We start from the raw sequence: 18,074 nt of genomic DNA, 5'->3' as shown, positions 1-18,074 counted from the left end.
TGTTGTGCAGTTCCTGTTTTGGAGACATATTGCTTTACGTTTCCGGTCTTGACGCTTTGATGTCTTCCTTGGTCTACCAGTATGTTTGCCTTTAACAACCTTCCCATGTTTGTATTTGGTCCAGATTTTAGACACAGCCGACTGTGAACAACCAACATCTTTTGCAACATTGTGTGATGATTTACCCTCTTTTAAGAGTTTTATAATTCTCTCCTTTGTTTTAATTGACATCTCTCGTGTGGGAGCCATGATTCATGTCAGTCCACTTGGTGCAACAGCTCTCCAAGGTGTGATCACTCCTTTTTAGATGCAGACTAACGAGCAGATCTAATTTGATGCAGGTGTTATTTTTGGGTATGAAAAGGGTGATTCCATATTTTTTTCCTCAGAATTTAGTGATTCCATAATTTTTCCCTAATGCTTGGTCAAAAAAAAAAGTAGCCATTACTGACTACCACATTTTTGTTCTTGATTTATTTTAGTGTTTCTTAAAGCCAGAAAGTTGCCATTTGAAATGACTTTAGTTTTGTGCCATGTCTGATCTGCTTTTTTTCTACAAAATTAAACAACTGAATGAACATCCTCCAAGGCCGGTGATTCCATCATTTTTGCCTTGTAAACGTCAGAGCTGTCAGAAAAGGGGAAGGAAGAAATAGAAAACAAGCAGGTGAGAAGGTGCAGTTCAATGATTGGCCACACCATGGTGCACAGAGTGTATGTGCTTGGTTTGAATAGTCATTCTGTGCCGACAGAGTCCCTTATAAAGGTGGGGCTCTAGAATCACAGATCATGGTTCTGCAATCCAGTCTTTGCATGCTCAGCATTTGTCAATGGGATCATCAGAAATAGCAGAGTACAGCCTTCCTCTGGGAAACCCATAGATAATGAATTGAGGGGAGGTCAAGCATGCACAATTCCGCTTCATTCAAGATAAGACTGCAGAGTCCTGATCTCAGAAGCACTGGGGCCCATGGTCAGACCATCAGCGATGCCAATGATTACATTAGCCATAGCATGTGCCCATATTGGGTTCTGTACTGTACTGCCTCCAGGGCCAAAGAGCCAAGCATCCCCTGCCCATCCATCATGTTACATCTACACTGTGCTGCTGGGACTGACAGATTAATACCCAAAAATGGATAATAATTGGACTATCACTTAGCAAAAGGCCATGACTTCTCCTGTATATTCTGCCCACAAATGAAATTTTTTGGACCATTCTTTTCATTTTAAAAAGCATATAGTGCAATAAAGTGAAATTGAAAGCATTCTGATACAATTTTAGGAGCATCAATCTACTGCAAATCTTCCAAACCCCCCCCCCCCCCCCAAAAAAAAAAAAAAAAAAAAGATTGGCAAATTGGAATTTTAAGAGGTTTGCTCATCTCTACATATCCGTTATTCATCCTGATTTCAAGTAGTTGGTTCTTTCAATAAATTACACAATGACAAGGGTGTGTGATACGGTGCCTTTTATTTTATATGGCAATTACATGTCCCTTACACAGCAGTACAAAGCTTAACAAGCGGTAAAAAAAGTGCCGATATAGATGATTGATGATTGTGATAGATCAGAAGACATTATATATATTATATATCATCAGAAACTACGGTCCTCCTCCTTTACAGAGGGTAGGCTGTCAGATTCCATGACAGGATGTAGGCGTCACTGGTGGCAGACTGGGTCATATTCTGTGGACTGTAAGGGTGCAATGGTGGTGATTTTTATGTTATGAATCATGTACTGAATGTTGTTTAGGCTGACCTAGATATGCCGCTGTTAATGTGAGGACGTCAATGTTCACCATTTCTCTTTAGAAACACCAGCACCTACATATAAAATGCATCCTTGTAGACCATTTAGTGTTGGATTGAGATTTCATACCATAAGGCTACGTTCCCACAATGACCTTTTGATATTGTAGATTTTCTGCACCGATTAACTAAAAATTAGGTTACTTGCATTTCCTTTCATTTGGTTTTTGTCAGTTAAAAAAAAAGATATGTATATTTTCATCACAGTGGGCATGAGCTTTTGATAAATCCCATCAATTTTGCTGGAACTGAAAGGAGCTGCGTTTGACACATCGAAAATATACACAACCAAAACTCATTGTGGGCACATAGCCTTACAAAATTTGTTTGTAGGGTCTGATTATACATTTAACTACTTCCCGAACCATACACAAAAAGATATCAGAAAGGAACTATAAAATTAAAGAACTAAGTAAATTAGAGAAAAGTCATGGGGATTGAGCGGAGGCACACTCAAAACAATACAGTGTACCAGGAAAAGATTCATTTTTCAAAAATATAAGAACACAACTAGGCGCAACATTTGAAGAAATAGGTACCAATTCTATGAGATAGACCTAGAAACATATGTCAGTGTTTAAACCATACTGAATAAAGGGTATAAAGTTACATCAGTAGTCAATGTTCAAGAAGCCAATTATAACAAGCGCATCAATGCTACAAACTGAGGCTCTCGGGGGTTGCCTATGGACTGGACTATCACATTATTTTAAGATCTGGCATGGGAGTGTTTTTTTATGTATGGGATTATCAGGATTCCTGATCCTCTGGGTGTTGGATTATTGGAAGTCCAATGTACTTCAGGTGTGCGGCAGCCAGTGATTACTTTTATCACCTAAATTTAGGAAACTAAAGAAATATTGGACCAAAGAAATTACTCATGACAGGAGTGGTGGGTAAATGGCTGTAAAAGAGGTACACTATCAGAAGTAATGAAACCCATCTAGCCCATGATTAGTAGAATCTGTGCAGAAGAGGATCTCCTCCTTAGGCAATGATGATGTCATCAGATGGATGTGGTTTTAGCAGTTCATCGTCCTTCTCAGCCCTCTGAAAAAGCAAGAACACGTATTAGATTTCATTATTGTGATAAGATCATTTTATGTACAAGAACAGAGTATGATTACACTCCTCCTAAATACTCAGACTAGTAAAAAGTTACGATACAGTGGATCGAAATATCATTAACAGTGCAAAAAGACCACCACCAGGAGTACTTGTCGGCTTCTTTTTCCTCACCAATTTATATAACATACACCCTGTGGTATTTAATTTACAAATCGTAAACGTGATGCCCATCAGCACACCCCAAAATAAGTACGACAAATGATGGAAGACGAAGTCTTGAACGTCAAATAAAAATATAGGCAATGGAGACCACCCTTTATACCAACCCATAAACAGACCTCCCGGAATACAGACTCCACACCAATCCCACCCATATTCAGGCCCAGAATCCCCTAGGAAGAGACCACATTAAACCCCCACCTGCGTTCATGATGCAAGGTGCTGAAAGTCACCTTAGGGCTCACTCATAGTTGCGATGAAATCGGACGAATGCAATCCGATAGATATACATATATACACTATATATTTGTCTATCTAAGGGTCACTTCCGTCTGTCCTTCTTTCTTTCTGTCACGGATATTCATTCGCTGATTGGTCTTGCCAGCTGCTTGTCATGGCTGCCGCGACCAATCAGCGACGGCCACAGTCCGATTAGTCCCTCCCTACTACCTTGCAGTCACTGCCCGCTCCATACTCCCCGCAGTCACCGCTCACACAGGGTTAATGCCAGCGGTAACGGACCGCATTATGCCTCGGGTAACACTTCGTTTCCGCCGCTAGTAACCCTGTGTGACCAAGTTTTTACTATTGATGATGCCTATGCAGCGTCAATAGTAAAAGGATCTAATGTTAAAAATAATAATAATAAAAAAAAAAATCATTATATACTCACCTTCCGCAGCCTTTCCCGCTCCTCGCGACCCTCCGGTGATTGCTCCGCTCAAGCGGCAGGTTCCGGTAGCAAGGATCGTATGGGAGAAGGACCTGCCATGACGTCACGGTCATGTGACCGCGACGTCATCACACCCTGGGACCGGAAGCTGCCGCCTGCACCGTGCACAGGCGACAGAACTACAAGGGGCCCCCAGATCGGAAGGCGAGTATGTTTATTTTTTAACCTGTGACATACGTGGCTCTGTGCTGTATACTACGTGGCTGGGCAATACACTACGTGGACATGCATATTCTAGAATACCCGATGTGTTAGAATCGGGCCACTATATATATATATATATATATATATATATATATATACATATATATATATACATATATATATATACATATATATACATATATACACTAGCTATTGAACCCGTTCTACGCCCGGGTGGCGATCATTTATATTGGTATATGGTCTCCATCCTGGTATGTGCTGCTCCATCCTGCGCCCACATCCTGTCATGTGCTGCTCCATCCTGCGTCCCCATCCTGTCATGCGCTGCTCCCATGCTGAGTCCCCATCCTGTCATGCGCTGCTCCCATGCTGCGTCCCCATCCTGTCATGCGCTGCTCCCATCCTGCGTCCCCATCCTGTCATGCGCTGCTCCCATCCTGCGTCCCCATCCTGTCATGCGCTGCTCCATCCTGCGTCCCCGTCCTGTCATGTGCTGCTCCCATCCTTCGTCCCCATCCTGTCATGTGCTGCTCCATCCTGCGCCCCCACCCTGTCATGTGCTGCTCCCATCCTGCGTCCCCATCCTGTCATGGGCTGCTCCCATCCTGCCACACTCAGCTCTGCTACATCTGCCACACTCTGCTCTGCCCCGCTGCCTCTGACCCGCTCGACCCCGCTGCCTCTGACCCGCTCGGCCCCGCTGCCTCTGACCCGCTCGGCGCCGAGTGCTGGGGGGCCTGAGCAGGCGGGGACACCGGCGCGCTGTGGGGGTCAGGTGCCGGTATTGCCGCCAGCTCAGGCCCCGCAGCACTTACTATATTCACCTGTCCTCCGTTCCACCGCTGCGCGCCACCATTAAGCGCGTCATCGCGCCCTCTGAACTGAAGGTCACAGGCCAAGTACCGGGAAGATGGTGGTGCGCAGCGGTGGAACGGAGGACAGGTGAATATAGGTCATACTTACCCTCCTGGCGGTCCCTGCTTCTCTGTTGGAGATCGCGGTGTGCGTTCAGTGTTTACGCATACCGCGATCTCCTGGGAGCGTCACTCTGTGAGGCCCAGACTGCGGCGGCGCTTGCGCAGTCTATAAAGGCTTCGGACAGAGTGATGCTCCCAGCGTTATATTATAGATATGGACTGCATTTGGCCAATCTTAGTCAATGATTTAGTGCTCATGCGATAATTTTCTCTTTAACCAGCCATGATTGCGATAGAATTGAAAAAAAAAAAAAAAAGAAAAAAAAAAAGCACTGCACTCAGACCATGTGTGTTCCGTTCGATTTTTACACACTCATCTGTATGAAAACGACATTTCATCAGCCACATACAGTAAAATCCCAGAGTGACAAGTCAGAATAGAAATATTATATATATTAGGATAGTCATTGATACCTAATCCACTGTCCATGTCCTCTGTAAGAGAATTAAAATAATAAACCAACATAATCCTCACCTATCAGACGTGAATAGAATCCTCCGATGCCAATGTCCCCTGTAAAAAAAGAGTAAACAAAATAAGCAAACAACCATACTCACCGCTATGACGACAAGATAATCCAGTTGTCCCTTGAGGAATCTAGCTCTGCTACATCTAATTGCCAGGCTGAACGCTGGCATGATTCGCAAAGACAGTGAGCTGCATGTCATAGCGCATCAGTGCCTCTTGCTGACATAAGGTGAGGGAAGTACTTTGCCGATGTACTCAGTTGACTTCAATGATGTCACCGCGAGTGTGAGAACTTTCTCACGCCCTAGCGGTGACGTCAGTGAGGTGAACTGAGTTTATTGGCTATGAAGTCCGCTCCTTTCTCACGACACAGTGAGGCACTGATGCTGTGCTATGACATACAGTTTAGTGTTTCTGCTGACAGCCAGGCTGAACACTCATAACATGCCAGCGTTGAGCCCGGCAACTAGTTGTAGAAGAGCTAGACTCGGAAGAGGACAACTGGATTATCTTCTCATTGGAGAGGTGAGGAATATAGTAGTTTATTTTGTTCACTCTTTTACAGGGGACACTGGCATCTGAGGATTATATTCACGCTTGATAGATGAGGATTATGTTGGTTTATAATTTTATTTCTTTTACAGGGAACATGGGCTTCAGTGGATTAGGCATCAAGGGGAGTATAACAAAAAAAAACAAAAAAAAAAACGGTCAGTGTCTTTATTTCAATTAAAGTATTTTATTCTGGGTGTTTTCTATTTACAATATGACTATGGGGTTAGTAATGGGGGTGTCTTCCAGACACCTCTCCATTACTAAACCCTGGGATTTATGTCAGCTGTCAATACAAAGCTGACATCAACCTCGATACTATTACTCCACTTGCCAATGCACCAGGGCAAGTGGGAAGAGCCAGGCCAATTGCCATAATTGGTGCATCTCATTGATTCACCTTTTCTTGGTCAACTGAGAGCTGATTTTTTTTTTTTAGTCTGGGAGGGGGCCAATATGCATGGCCCCTTCCTAGCCTATTAACAACAGCCCGCCACTGTGCCTAGCCTTTGCTGGCTATTAATTATAGCAGACGGTCTCATCAGTTTGTTTTGCAGACTTCTTCTTGGGCCTTCTGACTTTAGGACCCAGTGGAAACTTCCCCCCGACTCTAGTTGACACACCTAGACCGGTGTGTATATAACTCCCAAGCTTGCTGCTGGAACGTGCGGTTGATATTTCTATTTCCTGTTCCCTGTTGCGGCTTGGAGCTATAGCAATTGGCCATATTCCTCTCTGGTGTTTGGAGCACGGCAGTATTTCTCTCTGAGTTTACTTAAGCTAAGTGTTCCCCCTTGTTTGTGTATCCCATCTGTCTTTAGTGGTAGTGGGGATTGAGAAGCGCTTACCCTATTCTTCCCGACACAGGACTTATTTATTGCCAGGGTCAGGCAGGGATTAGGTATCATTTTCGGGGATAGGTGCAGAACCTATATAGGGAGGATAGATCTAACGTCACCCTGTCTACGGGTCTCCACTCCCCTTCCTAGTGTTTGCTTCCCTTCCCCCTAGTGTTACACTTAGCCATTCCTACACTTTGCGTGAGAGCATTCCACTCGTGGATCAACATCATTACCCCCATTTCTGCAGGCGTCAGTCCATGCCACTGCAGAAAACATCCTGATCGAGTTGGTGTCAGAATACCCTTTGTGGTGGTGGCACCAGAGAGTGGTTACAGTTAGCGAAGTGAGGAGGAGTATTTCACTGTGTTCTGGGACAGTTGGGCAAAGCATACTGCACGTGCACAAGGCAAGTTTGCCTTGCGCACGCGTGTTCTACGGAGGAAGGCGAATCAACTTCAAGACAATATTGCAGGCAGCGGGAAAGGAAGGGGTGAATAAAAGACCCGAAAACACCGCCCATCAGACCGAAAAAAGGGCCCGCCAAATTCAGGTGACAGGTTCCCTTTAAACATTCCAGGAGAGTTGGCAAAAATGAGCTAATGGCTTGGTTATCCTAGTCAAATTGTACTGTATACTTCTCAAAAATAGGAATTAGAAGTCCCTGTGTAAGCCCCTTAAGCTGGATAGATCTTGGATTAATCTTTTCCCACCAAGTCTGAGTCAGTAAAACTTTTTCTTTTTAATATTTTAAAATCTACTATCTTTAAAATTGCAGATTGCTCCTAGGAAATGAGGAAGAAGGCGAGGGGTGCAGTCACCATATGAGGACCTTAAAAGGAGGAGTTTGCCTCCTGGTCCAGCCTCTTGTGCAGCTTTGTTTCATGGCTTCCTGTATGGCTCTGTAAGCGATGCCCGCTCTCTGTGCATGAGCACAAGGTGCCACATCTTACATGCAACAGATATCCTAACAACGAGTAGTGTAGGAGGAAAGGGCACTAGTGAATTGTAAGCAGTGACATCACTGGGTCTCATAAGCCCATGACGAGGTGCTCCCCATTAAATTTCAGACAGAGGGAGTGAAAATAAATATCAGAAGAATTGTCCAAGAACCACCTGTAAAGAGCTAAAGCAAGACAAGAAAGACCTGGAATCACCAGGTACAATTGTTTTAAAGAAAATAATAAGCAATGCACTCAACCTCTATGGCCTGTATGCACGCTCACCACGCAAGACTCCATTGCTTAACAAAAAGCATGTTTAAGTGCATTTAAAGTTTGCTCAGATGAGCAGTGGCGTAGGAAGGGGGGGGGGGCGGGGGGGGGGGCGGTCCGCCCCGGGCGGACGCCCCTTTAAATCTTCGGGCGGCGCCGTCCGCCACCACGACCAGGCTCCCCCCACCCCCGGGCCCCCGCTTTAATACTCACCTCTCCTGGTTCCTGCGGCGCCGGCAGCTGCAGCGTCCTCTGACTCTGCGACGTCTCAGAGCAGAGGGCGCGATGACGTCACTACTGTGTGCGCCGCTCAGCCTCTCTGTCCTGAGCGTCGCAGAGCCGGAGAGACGCTGACTGCACCGGACCTGCGCTAGGAACGGGAGAGGTGAGGATTTTACTTTTTTTTTCTTCTTTATGTCTGACTCTGTCTGGGGGCAATGCTGGACACACTGGGGCAATACTGGAGACCATGGGGCAGAATGCTGGACACACTGGGGCAATACAGGAGACTATGGGGCAGATTGCTGGACACACTGGGGCAATACTGGAGACCATGGGGCAGAATGCTGGACACACTGGGGCAATACTGGAGACCATGGGGCAGAATGCTGGACACACTGGGGCAATAAAGGAGACTATGGGGCAGATTGCTGGACACACTGAATACTGGAGACCATGGGGCAGATTTCAGGACACATTGAGGAAATGCTGGAGACCATGGGTATTACGTTCAAGGTTAGCAAAGAGTGGACCCTCTGGACCATGGAAGAGACCTACCCCTGGGCGAGCAGACCTAATGGCACCAACCCCTATACAGGGACTGTAAGGAGCAAGCCCAGAGGTCGCTAATCCACGGTAGCAGATACCAAGAGGGACGGCTCTGGAGGACAAAGAAAAAGACACAAACTGGAGTACAGGGGCGGAGGCACAAATGGCAACAGAGGAAGAGAAGGCACAAAAGAAACGGGAAAGAGGCGAGCAAAAGGGCGAGAGCAAAGGAGAAACACTTAGAGCTGACTGAAGCACAGAAGCTCAAAGCAGAAGGGCCAGAGACAGAAGCAAAATAGCAAATGATACTCAGGCACCTCCTAACAGAGGAGGTGGCCTGAAATACCCTGAACCTACCCAGGATTGGCCGAGACAGGAGGAATCCTGGAAACAGAGCATCAGCGTCAGCTGTGAATCCCTGCACACCTGCACAGAAGCTAGACAAAGGTGCCGGGAACGAGCGCGCCGCCCACCAGCAGGACAGCGGGAGCGCCCACCGAAGGCGGAAGGAGCAGCGCGACGAGAGCCAGGGACGGAACCGCAAAGGTGAGTAGCGGCCGTAACAGTACCCCCCTCCTTAAAATCCCCCCTTCCAAAACTAGAGAGAAATTTGTTTAGAAGGCGAGGTGCATTGATATTCTCCAGAGGCTCCCACGATCTCTCTTCGGGACCAAACCCCTTCCAATCCACCAAGAAGAATTTTCTCCCACGAACCCTCTTCATAGCTAAAATATCCCTCACCTCAAAGATATTATCAGCACAGGCAGGCAGAGGAGAGGCGCAGGAAGAAGGGTGGAAACGATTAAACGTAACCGGTTTGAGTAGGGACACATGGAAGGTATTGGGAACACGGAGTGAAGCAGGCAACTTCAGCTTGTAAGCGACATCGTTGACTCGACTCAGAACCTCAAAGGGACCGATGTAGCGAGGACCAAGCTTGCAGGAAGGTATCTTGAGTCTAATGTAACGTGAGGAGAGCCAGACTCTGTCGCCAGGTAGAAACGGAGAAATATCCAATCGCCTCTTGTCGGCAAATCTCTTCATCCTCACAGATGCCTTATCGAGAGCGCCTTTAACTTGTCCCCAAACAGACGAAAAGTCCGAAGTCAAAGTGTCTGCTGCCGGTACTCCAGACGTAGAGGAGATCGGGAGAGGCATATTAGGATGTTGTCCGAACACGACAAAAAATGGAGACTTAGCAGAAGACTCATTGGAATGGTTATTATAGGCAAACTCAGCCCATGGCAGAAGATTAACCCAATCATCCTGATGGGCGTTAGAGAAATGACGAAGATAAGTAGCCACGATCTGATTTGTTCGTTCAGCTTGACCATTAGTCTGAGGGTGATAGGCAGATGAAAAATCTAAGGAAATCTTCAGGAGTTTGCATAGTGCCCTCCAAAAATGCGAAGTAAACTGTACCCCCCTGTCGGACACAATGTTTTGAGGAAAGCCATGAAGTTTGAAGATATTAGAAATGAAGATCTTTGCCAATTCTGGAGCTGAAGGAAGACCAGGCAGGGGTACAAAATGAGCCATCTTGGAAAACCGATCCACTACCGTAAGGATGACTGTACAACCAGAGGAATTTGGTAAGTCGGTAATGAAGTCCATGGCGATGTGCTGCCACGGACTAGAAGGTACAGGAAGAGGAAGCAGACCTCCATGAGGTAACTGTCTTGGAACTTTGTATTTAGCACAGGAAGGACAGGAGGCGACAAAGTCTTTAATATCAAGACGCAACGAAGGCCACCAATAGTAGCGAGAGATGAGAAGGAAGGTCTTCTTTATCCCTGCATGGCCTGCTAATTTAGAGGAGTGTCCCCAACGAAGAACTCTCTCTCTGTCGTTTTCAGCCACGAGTGTCTTACCAGGAGGGGGACAGGTCATCCTCAAAGGTGCCACCGTGATGATCTTGCAGGGATCCAAAATATGTGCTGGTTCTTCGTCCAAGTCTTCCGGCTGCGAAAGCCTGGACAGAGCGTCTGCTTTGACATTTTTGTCGCCGGGCCGAAAACGAAGCTCGAAATCGAAGCGAGCAAAGAACAGAGACCAACGAGCCTGCCGTGGATTTAGTCTTTGCGCAGTTTGAAGGTAGGCCAAATTCTTGTGGTCAGAGAAAATTACGAAGGGATGAACTGCTCCTTCGAGAAGATGTCTCCATTCCTCTAGGGCTAATTTAATAGCCAAAAGTTCTCGGTCACCAATGGTATAATTACGTTCAGATGCAGAAAACGTCTTGGAAAAGAATCCGTAAGGAACCAGATGACCCACTGAGGACCTTTGGGAGAGAACTGCTCCAGCCCCCGTGGAGGAGGCGTCCACCTCGAGAACGAATGGCTTGTTAATCTCAGGATGATGTAACACTGGAGCGGAGGAAAAGGACTGTTTCAAGAGCAAAAAGGCATTCTCGGCCTCCGGGGTCCAAGTCTTCGGGTTGGAACCTTTGTGGGTGAGAGCAGAAAGAGGGCGAATAGTTGAGGAAAAATGAGAAATGAACTGCCTGTAGTAGTTGGCAAATCCCACAAACCGCTGGATGGCTTTTATTCCATAGGGACGTGGCCAATTGAGAATGGCATTCACTTTCTCAGGGTCCATCTTGAGGCCGGAATCCGAAACAATATATCCAAGAAAGGGCAAAGAAGTTTGTTCAAATAAACATTTCTCATATTTAGCGTAAAGACGGTTCTCTCTTAGCCGCTGCAGGACCAGGCGAACACTTCTTCTGTGGGATGGCAAATCTGCTGAGAACACCAGGATGTCGTCTAAATATACCACAACACAGGAATAGAGAAGGTCTCTAAAAATGTCATTAACGAATTCTTGGAAGACTGCGGGAGCATTACAGAGGCCAAATGGCATGACCAAGTATTCATAATGGCCGTCTCGAGTATTAAAGGCGGTTTTCCATTCATCACCGGCGCGGATTCGGACAAGGTTATAAGCTCCACGAAGGTCTAATTTGGTGAAAATTCGCGCCCCTCTGAGACGATCAAAGAGCTCAGGGATGAGAGGTAGAGGGTACTTGTTCTTGACCGTGATGTTGTTCAATCCTCTGTAGTCGATGCAAGGTCTTAGTGAACCGTCCTTTTTGACGAAGAAGAATCCCGCACCTGCGGGAGACGAAGACTTACGAATGAAACCTTTAGACAAGTTCTCTTGGATGTATTCAGACATGGCTTTGGTCTCAGCCGGAGAAAGTGGATATATTCTCCCCCTAGGTGGGGTGGAACCGGGGAAAAGTTCGATAGGGCAATCATAGGCACGATGTGGAGGAAGGCTCTCGGCCTCCTTTTTATCGAAAACATCTAAGAACGACCAGTATGGAGAAGGTAGATCAGAAGGAACGGAGACTGTCGGAGGTGGAGACACAGGACGAACTGATTGCAGGCATTGCCTATGACAAGAAGAACCCCAACGAAGCACGTCACCCGAACGCCAGTCAAGAGTAGGTTCATGAGTTCGGAGCCATGGTAATCGAAGCAGAAGAGCATGGGCGAGGTTAGGAAGAACATAGAAAGAGATCTTCTCATGATGTAGGGCTCCGATCTGAAGTTCAATTTCTTCCGTTACCAGGGTGATGGCGTCTTGCAAAGGTCTTCCATCTACGGAGGCGATCAAACGAGGGGAATCCAAAGAGAGCACTGGAACGCGAAGCCTCCGAACCGCCTCAAGGCTGATAAAGTTGCCTGCCGCACCCGAATCCACATACGCTACCTCGGAAAAACGCTTCAGTTTAAAAATAAGCAAGACGGACAGAAACAAGGGTTGAGAGGGATCAGAATCACCTAGGGAGGCCTCTCTTACCTGTCCTAGGCGGAGGAGTTTTCCGGTCTCTCAGGGCAAGATCGTAGTAAATGCGAAGCACTACCGCAGTAGAAACAGAGTCCCTGGGAACGTCTCTCCTGACGACGTTGCTGAGCCAATTTGACGCGATCTACTTGCATAGGCTCCGGTACGGATGCAGTAGAAGGCAACAGGGGCCGTGGGCTCCCAGACCTGCGAACAGAGGGTAAAGAGCGAACGGACCTCCTCTCTCTTATGGACTCACGAGTTCGCTCTTGGAAGCGCAGGTCTATGCGTGTAGACAAGGCAATAAGATCCTCTAAAGAGGTTGGGGTATCTCTTCCTGCCAACTCATCCTTTATCCGAGAGGACAGACCTCGCCAGAACGCACCTACCAAAGCCTCATTGTTCCACCCAAGATCAGAGGCTAGGGTGCGAAAGCGGATTGCATACTGACCTACTGTTTGAGAGCCTTGTTGTAGGTTGAAAAGCGACTCGGTTGTGGAAGCTAGGCGTCCGGGCTCGTCAAAAACTCGGTGGAAAGTCTCAAGAAAAATAACCAACTGAGAAACTATGGGATCATCCCGCTCCCACAAGGGATTGACCCAAGCCAGAGCCTCTCCCTCTAAATGAGACACAATAAAAGCCACCTTGGCTCTATCGGTAGGATATTGCTGAGGGAGGAGTTCGAAGTGGAGACGGCACTGGTTTAGGAATCCCCTACAGAGTTTAGGATCCCCGTTATACCTGGGAGGTTTGCCTAAGCGAGGTGGCGGATGGGGTGAAACCGTAGAACTAGGATCCTGAGGGGCTACCTGAGCGGAGAGCGACTGCAAGTTAAATAAATGGTCATCAATAGAGGCCATATAAGAAAGCATGCGTGTCTGCGTATCGCGCTGCTGGGAGAGCTCTTGCTGCAGACCCGCAATTTGAGAAGCATTAGCTGGGTCGGAGGTTTGTAGAGCGGTCAGACGTGTCTCCAAGGTTTTTAAGAAAGACATGATGCGCTGCTGATTATCACGCAGATGCGCCAATTCTTTCTGAGCCGAAAACGCGGCACCTGCGGGGTCCATGGCCTGAGTATTCTATTACGTTCAAGGTTAGCAAAGAGTGGACCCTCTGGACCATGGAAGAGACCTACCCCTGGGTGAGCAGACCTAATGGCACCAACCCCTATACAGGGACTGTAAGGAGCAAGCCCAGAGGTCGCTAATCCACGGTAGCAGATACCAAGAGGGACGGCTCTGGAGGACAAAGAAAAAGACACAAACTGGAGTACAGGGGCGGAGGCACAAATGGCAACAGAGGAAGAGAAGGCACAAAAGAAACGGGAAAGAGGCGAGCAAAAGGGGCGAGAGCAAAGGAGAAACACTTAGAGCTGACTGAAGCACAGAAGCTCAAAGCAGAAGGGCCAGAGACAGAAGCAAAATAGCAAATGATACTCAGGCACCTCCTAACAGAGGAGGTGGCCTGAAATACCCTGAACCTACCCAGGATTGGCCGAGACAGGAGGAATCCTGGAAACAGAGGATCAGCGTCAGCTGTGAATCCCTGCACAGAAGCTAGACAAGGTGCCGGGAACGAGCGCGCCGCCCACCAGCAGGACAGCGGGAGCGCGCACCGAAGGCGGAAGGAGCAGCGCGACGAGAGCCAGGGACGGAACCGCAAAGGTGAGTAGCGGCCGTAACAATGGGGCAGATTGCTGGACACACCGGGGCAATACTGGAGACCATGGGGCAGAATGCTGGACACACTGGGGCAATACTGGAGACCATGGGGCAGAATGCTGGACACACTGGGGTAATACAGGAGACCATGGGGCAGATTGCTGGACACACTGGGGCAATACTGGAGACCCTGGGGCAGACTTCTGGACACACTGGGGCAATGCTGGACACTGGGGGTAATATGCTGGACACACTGGGGCAATGCTGGACACTGGGGGCAATATGCTGGACACACTGGGGGTAATATGCTGGACACACTGAGGCAGACTGCTGGACACACTGGGGCAATGCTGGACACTGGGGCAGATTGCTGGACACACTGGGGGCAGTGCTGGACATACTGGGGCAGATTGCTGGACACACTGGGGGTAATATGCTGGACACACTGGGGCAGATTGCTGGACAACATGGGGGTAATATGCTGGACACACTGGGGGCAGGACTTGAGGCATGGGCAGAATGTAGATACGGGGCATGATTGGAGACACGGGGCAGGATTGGATCATGGGGCAGGACGGATACGATTGAGGCTGGAGGGACAGGATGGGGAGATCATATGGGGTAGAATGGATACTCATGAGGGCAGGATGCGAGAACATATGGCTGGAGCCAGGAATGAGATAAACGGAGCCAGGGTGGGGAATAGTGTTACCATAGGGGCTAATTAAGGGATATTATTACTGCAGTGATGTATTTATTTTATTTTTTGAGTATACTGTTTTAAATGGGGGGGCGGTCCTGTTACTGTGCAGAGTGACACTATATCACCTTTTTTTCTTCATGTGATGTAATGTAGAAGTTGTGAAAAATTAAGTAATGTGTTCTGCAAGCGGAGCTCGAGATAACTGTGTTATTTCCTGCAGAAACGAGTCCTGGCTGGAAGGAATGATGGCGCTCTGTGCTGGATGAAAGATGAAGGACTTCACCTAGAGACGTCACTGGTGAGTCAGTGTTACCTATACACTGACACTATACACTGTATACTATATAGAAGTCCTGTGTATAATGTCACCAGTGATCTCTGTATTACCTCTACACAGACACTGCATACTAAGTACAGATCTCCTGTGAATACTGGCACTTATGGTGATAGTATTGTGTTTTTTTTTGTTTTTTTTTATTACTGATCAGTATTGTAGTATTCAGTCACTATGTGGTGGTAATATGTGGTCTGGAAATGGTGTTGTGGTATTTGTCCCTTGTATGTAGTATTATTCGGTCACTATGTGGCCTGGTCATGGTGTGGTGGTATTAAGTCACAGGTTTGGCAGTGGGGGTGACACCATTAGGCCCAGTTTAAGTTCTACAAAACAGGAAAACCATTTTTGGTAACCTTTGTGTGTATTGAGCCGGGGGAGGGGGGCGCCAAACTCGGGAACAGCCCCGGGCGGCAAAAGCTCTAGCTACGCCTCTGCAGATGAGGCACCATGTTCGGAGGCCAAAAGGCACATCATATCACCCCAAAAAACCCATACCAACAGTGAAGTTTGGAGGTGGGAACATCATGACGTGGGGCAGTATTTCAGCATACAGCACTGGCAAACTTTATATGATTGAAGGAAGGATGAATCGACAGATGTACAGACATTCTTCATAAAAATCTGCTGCAATCTACCAGGATGATGAAGATGAAACGAAGGTGGACACTTCAGCAAAACAATGATCCTAAAAGCACAGCCCAGGAAACTCTTAATTGGTTTAAGAGAAAGAAAAAAAAAAAAAAAAAACTTGATTGGCTGGGCAATTCTAGCAGACTTAAATCCAACAGAAAATGTATGGAAGGAACTAAACATCAGAGTTCATAGAAGGAGCCCACAGAACCTTTAGGTGTTTGTGTGGAAGAATGGGCCAAAATCATACCTGAGCAATGTATGTGGATAGTTTCACTTTACAGGAGGCATTGTGAAGCTTTTATCACCAACAAAGGCTTTTTTTATGGGGTATTAATTAAAATTAAGAGAGTGTCCAATAATGTTTCCCTGTGTTATTTCTCATTATTACAAAACAGGGATTTTTGAGTACTCACAGTAAAATCCTTTTCTCCGAGCCACTCATTGGGGGACACAGGACCGTGCGTGTATGCTGTTGCTGCTAGGAGGCTGACACTACGTTAATACAAAGACAGTTAGCTCCTCCTCTGCAGTATACACCCTCATGCTGGATCCTAGAGAACCAGTTCGGTGCAAAAGCAGTAGAACAACAACAACATATAAAAAGTACAACATGTCAAACTAACGAAAAACACCAGCCATTAGGCTAACAGGGTGAGTGCTATGTCCCCCAGTGAGTGGCTCGGAGAAAAGGATTTTACGGTGAGTACACAAAAATCCCTGTTTCTCCTTTGGGGGACACAAGACCATGGGACATCCCAAAGCAGTCCCTGGGTGGGAACAACAGAAAACATCAGGCTTCACGTAACAGCTGCCTAGTACATGAGTAACCCCCTGAATAAACGTCTTCACTTGAGGTTTTGTCACAATCCTCCGTTGGAATAAGACCGATAAGGCGGATATCTGGCCCTTGACCAAGCTGAGTGCCAGTCCTGAGTCCAGACCGGTCTGTGGGAACTCTAGAATGATGGGAATAGAGGAGCCGAGATGAAGACATCCAAGACCTTACACCAAGCAAAAAGTGTCTTCCAGGTACGATGATAAATGCGTACTGACACGGGCTTACAAGCACTGATCATCGTGGACACCACCTGTTGTGACAAACCAGCCTGGGTCAGAATCCAGACTTTGACAGCGAAGCCATTAACACCTTTCTGCCCTTGGACGGAATAGTACGTCCAAGGGCAGGACCCCCGCTTTGATGTGGGCTCCGGCGGTGAGCCCGCATCAAAGCCGGGACATGTCAGCCATTTTGAACAGCCGACATGTGCCCGCAACAGGCTCGGATGGAATCGAGATCCACCCGCACCTATTAACTAGTTAACCTGACAGCAGCATTTAACACACGCTTCCGGCCATCGGGCTGGAAATACGCGCACCGCTGACCCCGTCACGTGATTGGGAGTCATCGACATAACAACCAGAGGTCTCCTCAAGACTTCTATGGATGTTGATGCCAGATTGCTCTGAGCGCCACCCTGTGGTCTGCGCTCATGGCAATGAAGCAATTTGAAGCAATTCTGCAGCATAGGCGCAATCTGAGCATCGCCTCTATGTAGCAGAAGCGATCGAGATATTGCAGCTTCTAGCCTCCCATGGAGGTTATTGAAGCATGCCACAATTTTAAAAAAATGTTTTTAACCCCTTACCGACCTCCACCGTACTAGTACAGCGGAGGTCGCATCTCTTCCTTTGATGCGGGCTTCCTTTGATGCCCGCATCAAAGCCGGGACATGTCAGTTGTTTTGAACAGCCCCAAATCACGAAAAATGGAGACGCTATGGAAATGGCAATTTTTTTTTTTTTTTTTTAGCAAACTTTGATATTTTTTTCACCACTTAGATAAACCAGGACATGTTTGGTGTCTATGAATTTTAGCATTTTGTGAACCTAGAAAAACCCAAAGAAAAAAAACAAAAAAATGCAACAACTTTGCAATTTCACCGCACTTGGAATTTGCTTCCTGTTTTCGAGTACACGACATGCTAAAACCAATGAGGTCGTTCAAAAGTACCACTCGTCCCGCCAAAAATAAGCCCTCACATGGCAATATTGACAGAAAAAAAAGTTATGGCTCTGGGAAGAGAAAAACGAAAAAGCGGGGGTCATGAAGTGGTTAAACAGGGCCGCTA

General features: G+C 47.1%; 1 protein-coding gene across 1 annotated transcript in view; it reads right to left on the bottom strand.

The window, feature by feature from the left end:
• Window positions 1-1,457: 1,457 nt before the first annotated feature.
• Window positions 1,458-18,074, bottom strand: part of TMEM176B (transmembrane protein 176B) — a 59,747-nt gene continuing 43,130 nt past the window's right edge. Inside the window, exon 7 of the mRNA XM_069752676.1 lies at window positions 1,458-2,865. Coding sequence (XP_069608777.1) covers window positions 2,803-2,865 — 63 coding nt within the window. The 3' untranslated portion in view covers window positions 1,458-2,802. The remainder of the gene's footprint in view (window positions 2,866-18,074) is intronic.

This window comes from Ranitomeya imitator, chromosome 2, assembly GCF_032444005.1.
Source record: "Ranitomeya imitator isolate aRanImi1 chromosome 2, aRanImi1.pri, whole genome shotgun sequence".
Classification (NCBI taxonomy): domain Eukaryota; kingdom Metazoa; phylum Chordata; class Amphibia; order Anura; family Dendrobatidae; genus Ranitomeya; species Ranitomeya imitator.
Note: the sequence above shows the minus strand (reverse complement) of the source record. Positions and strands in the feature narration are given on the sequence as shown.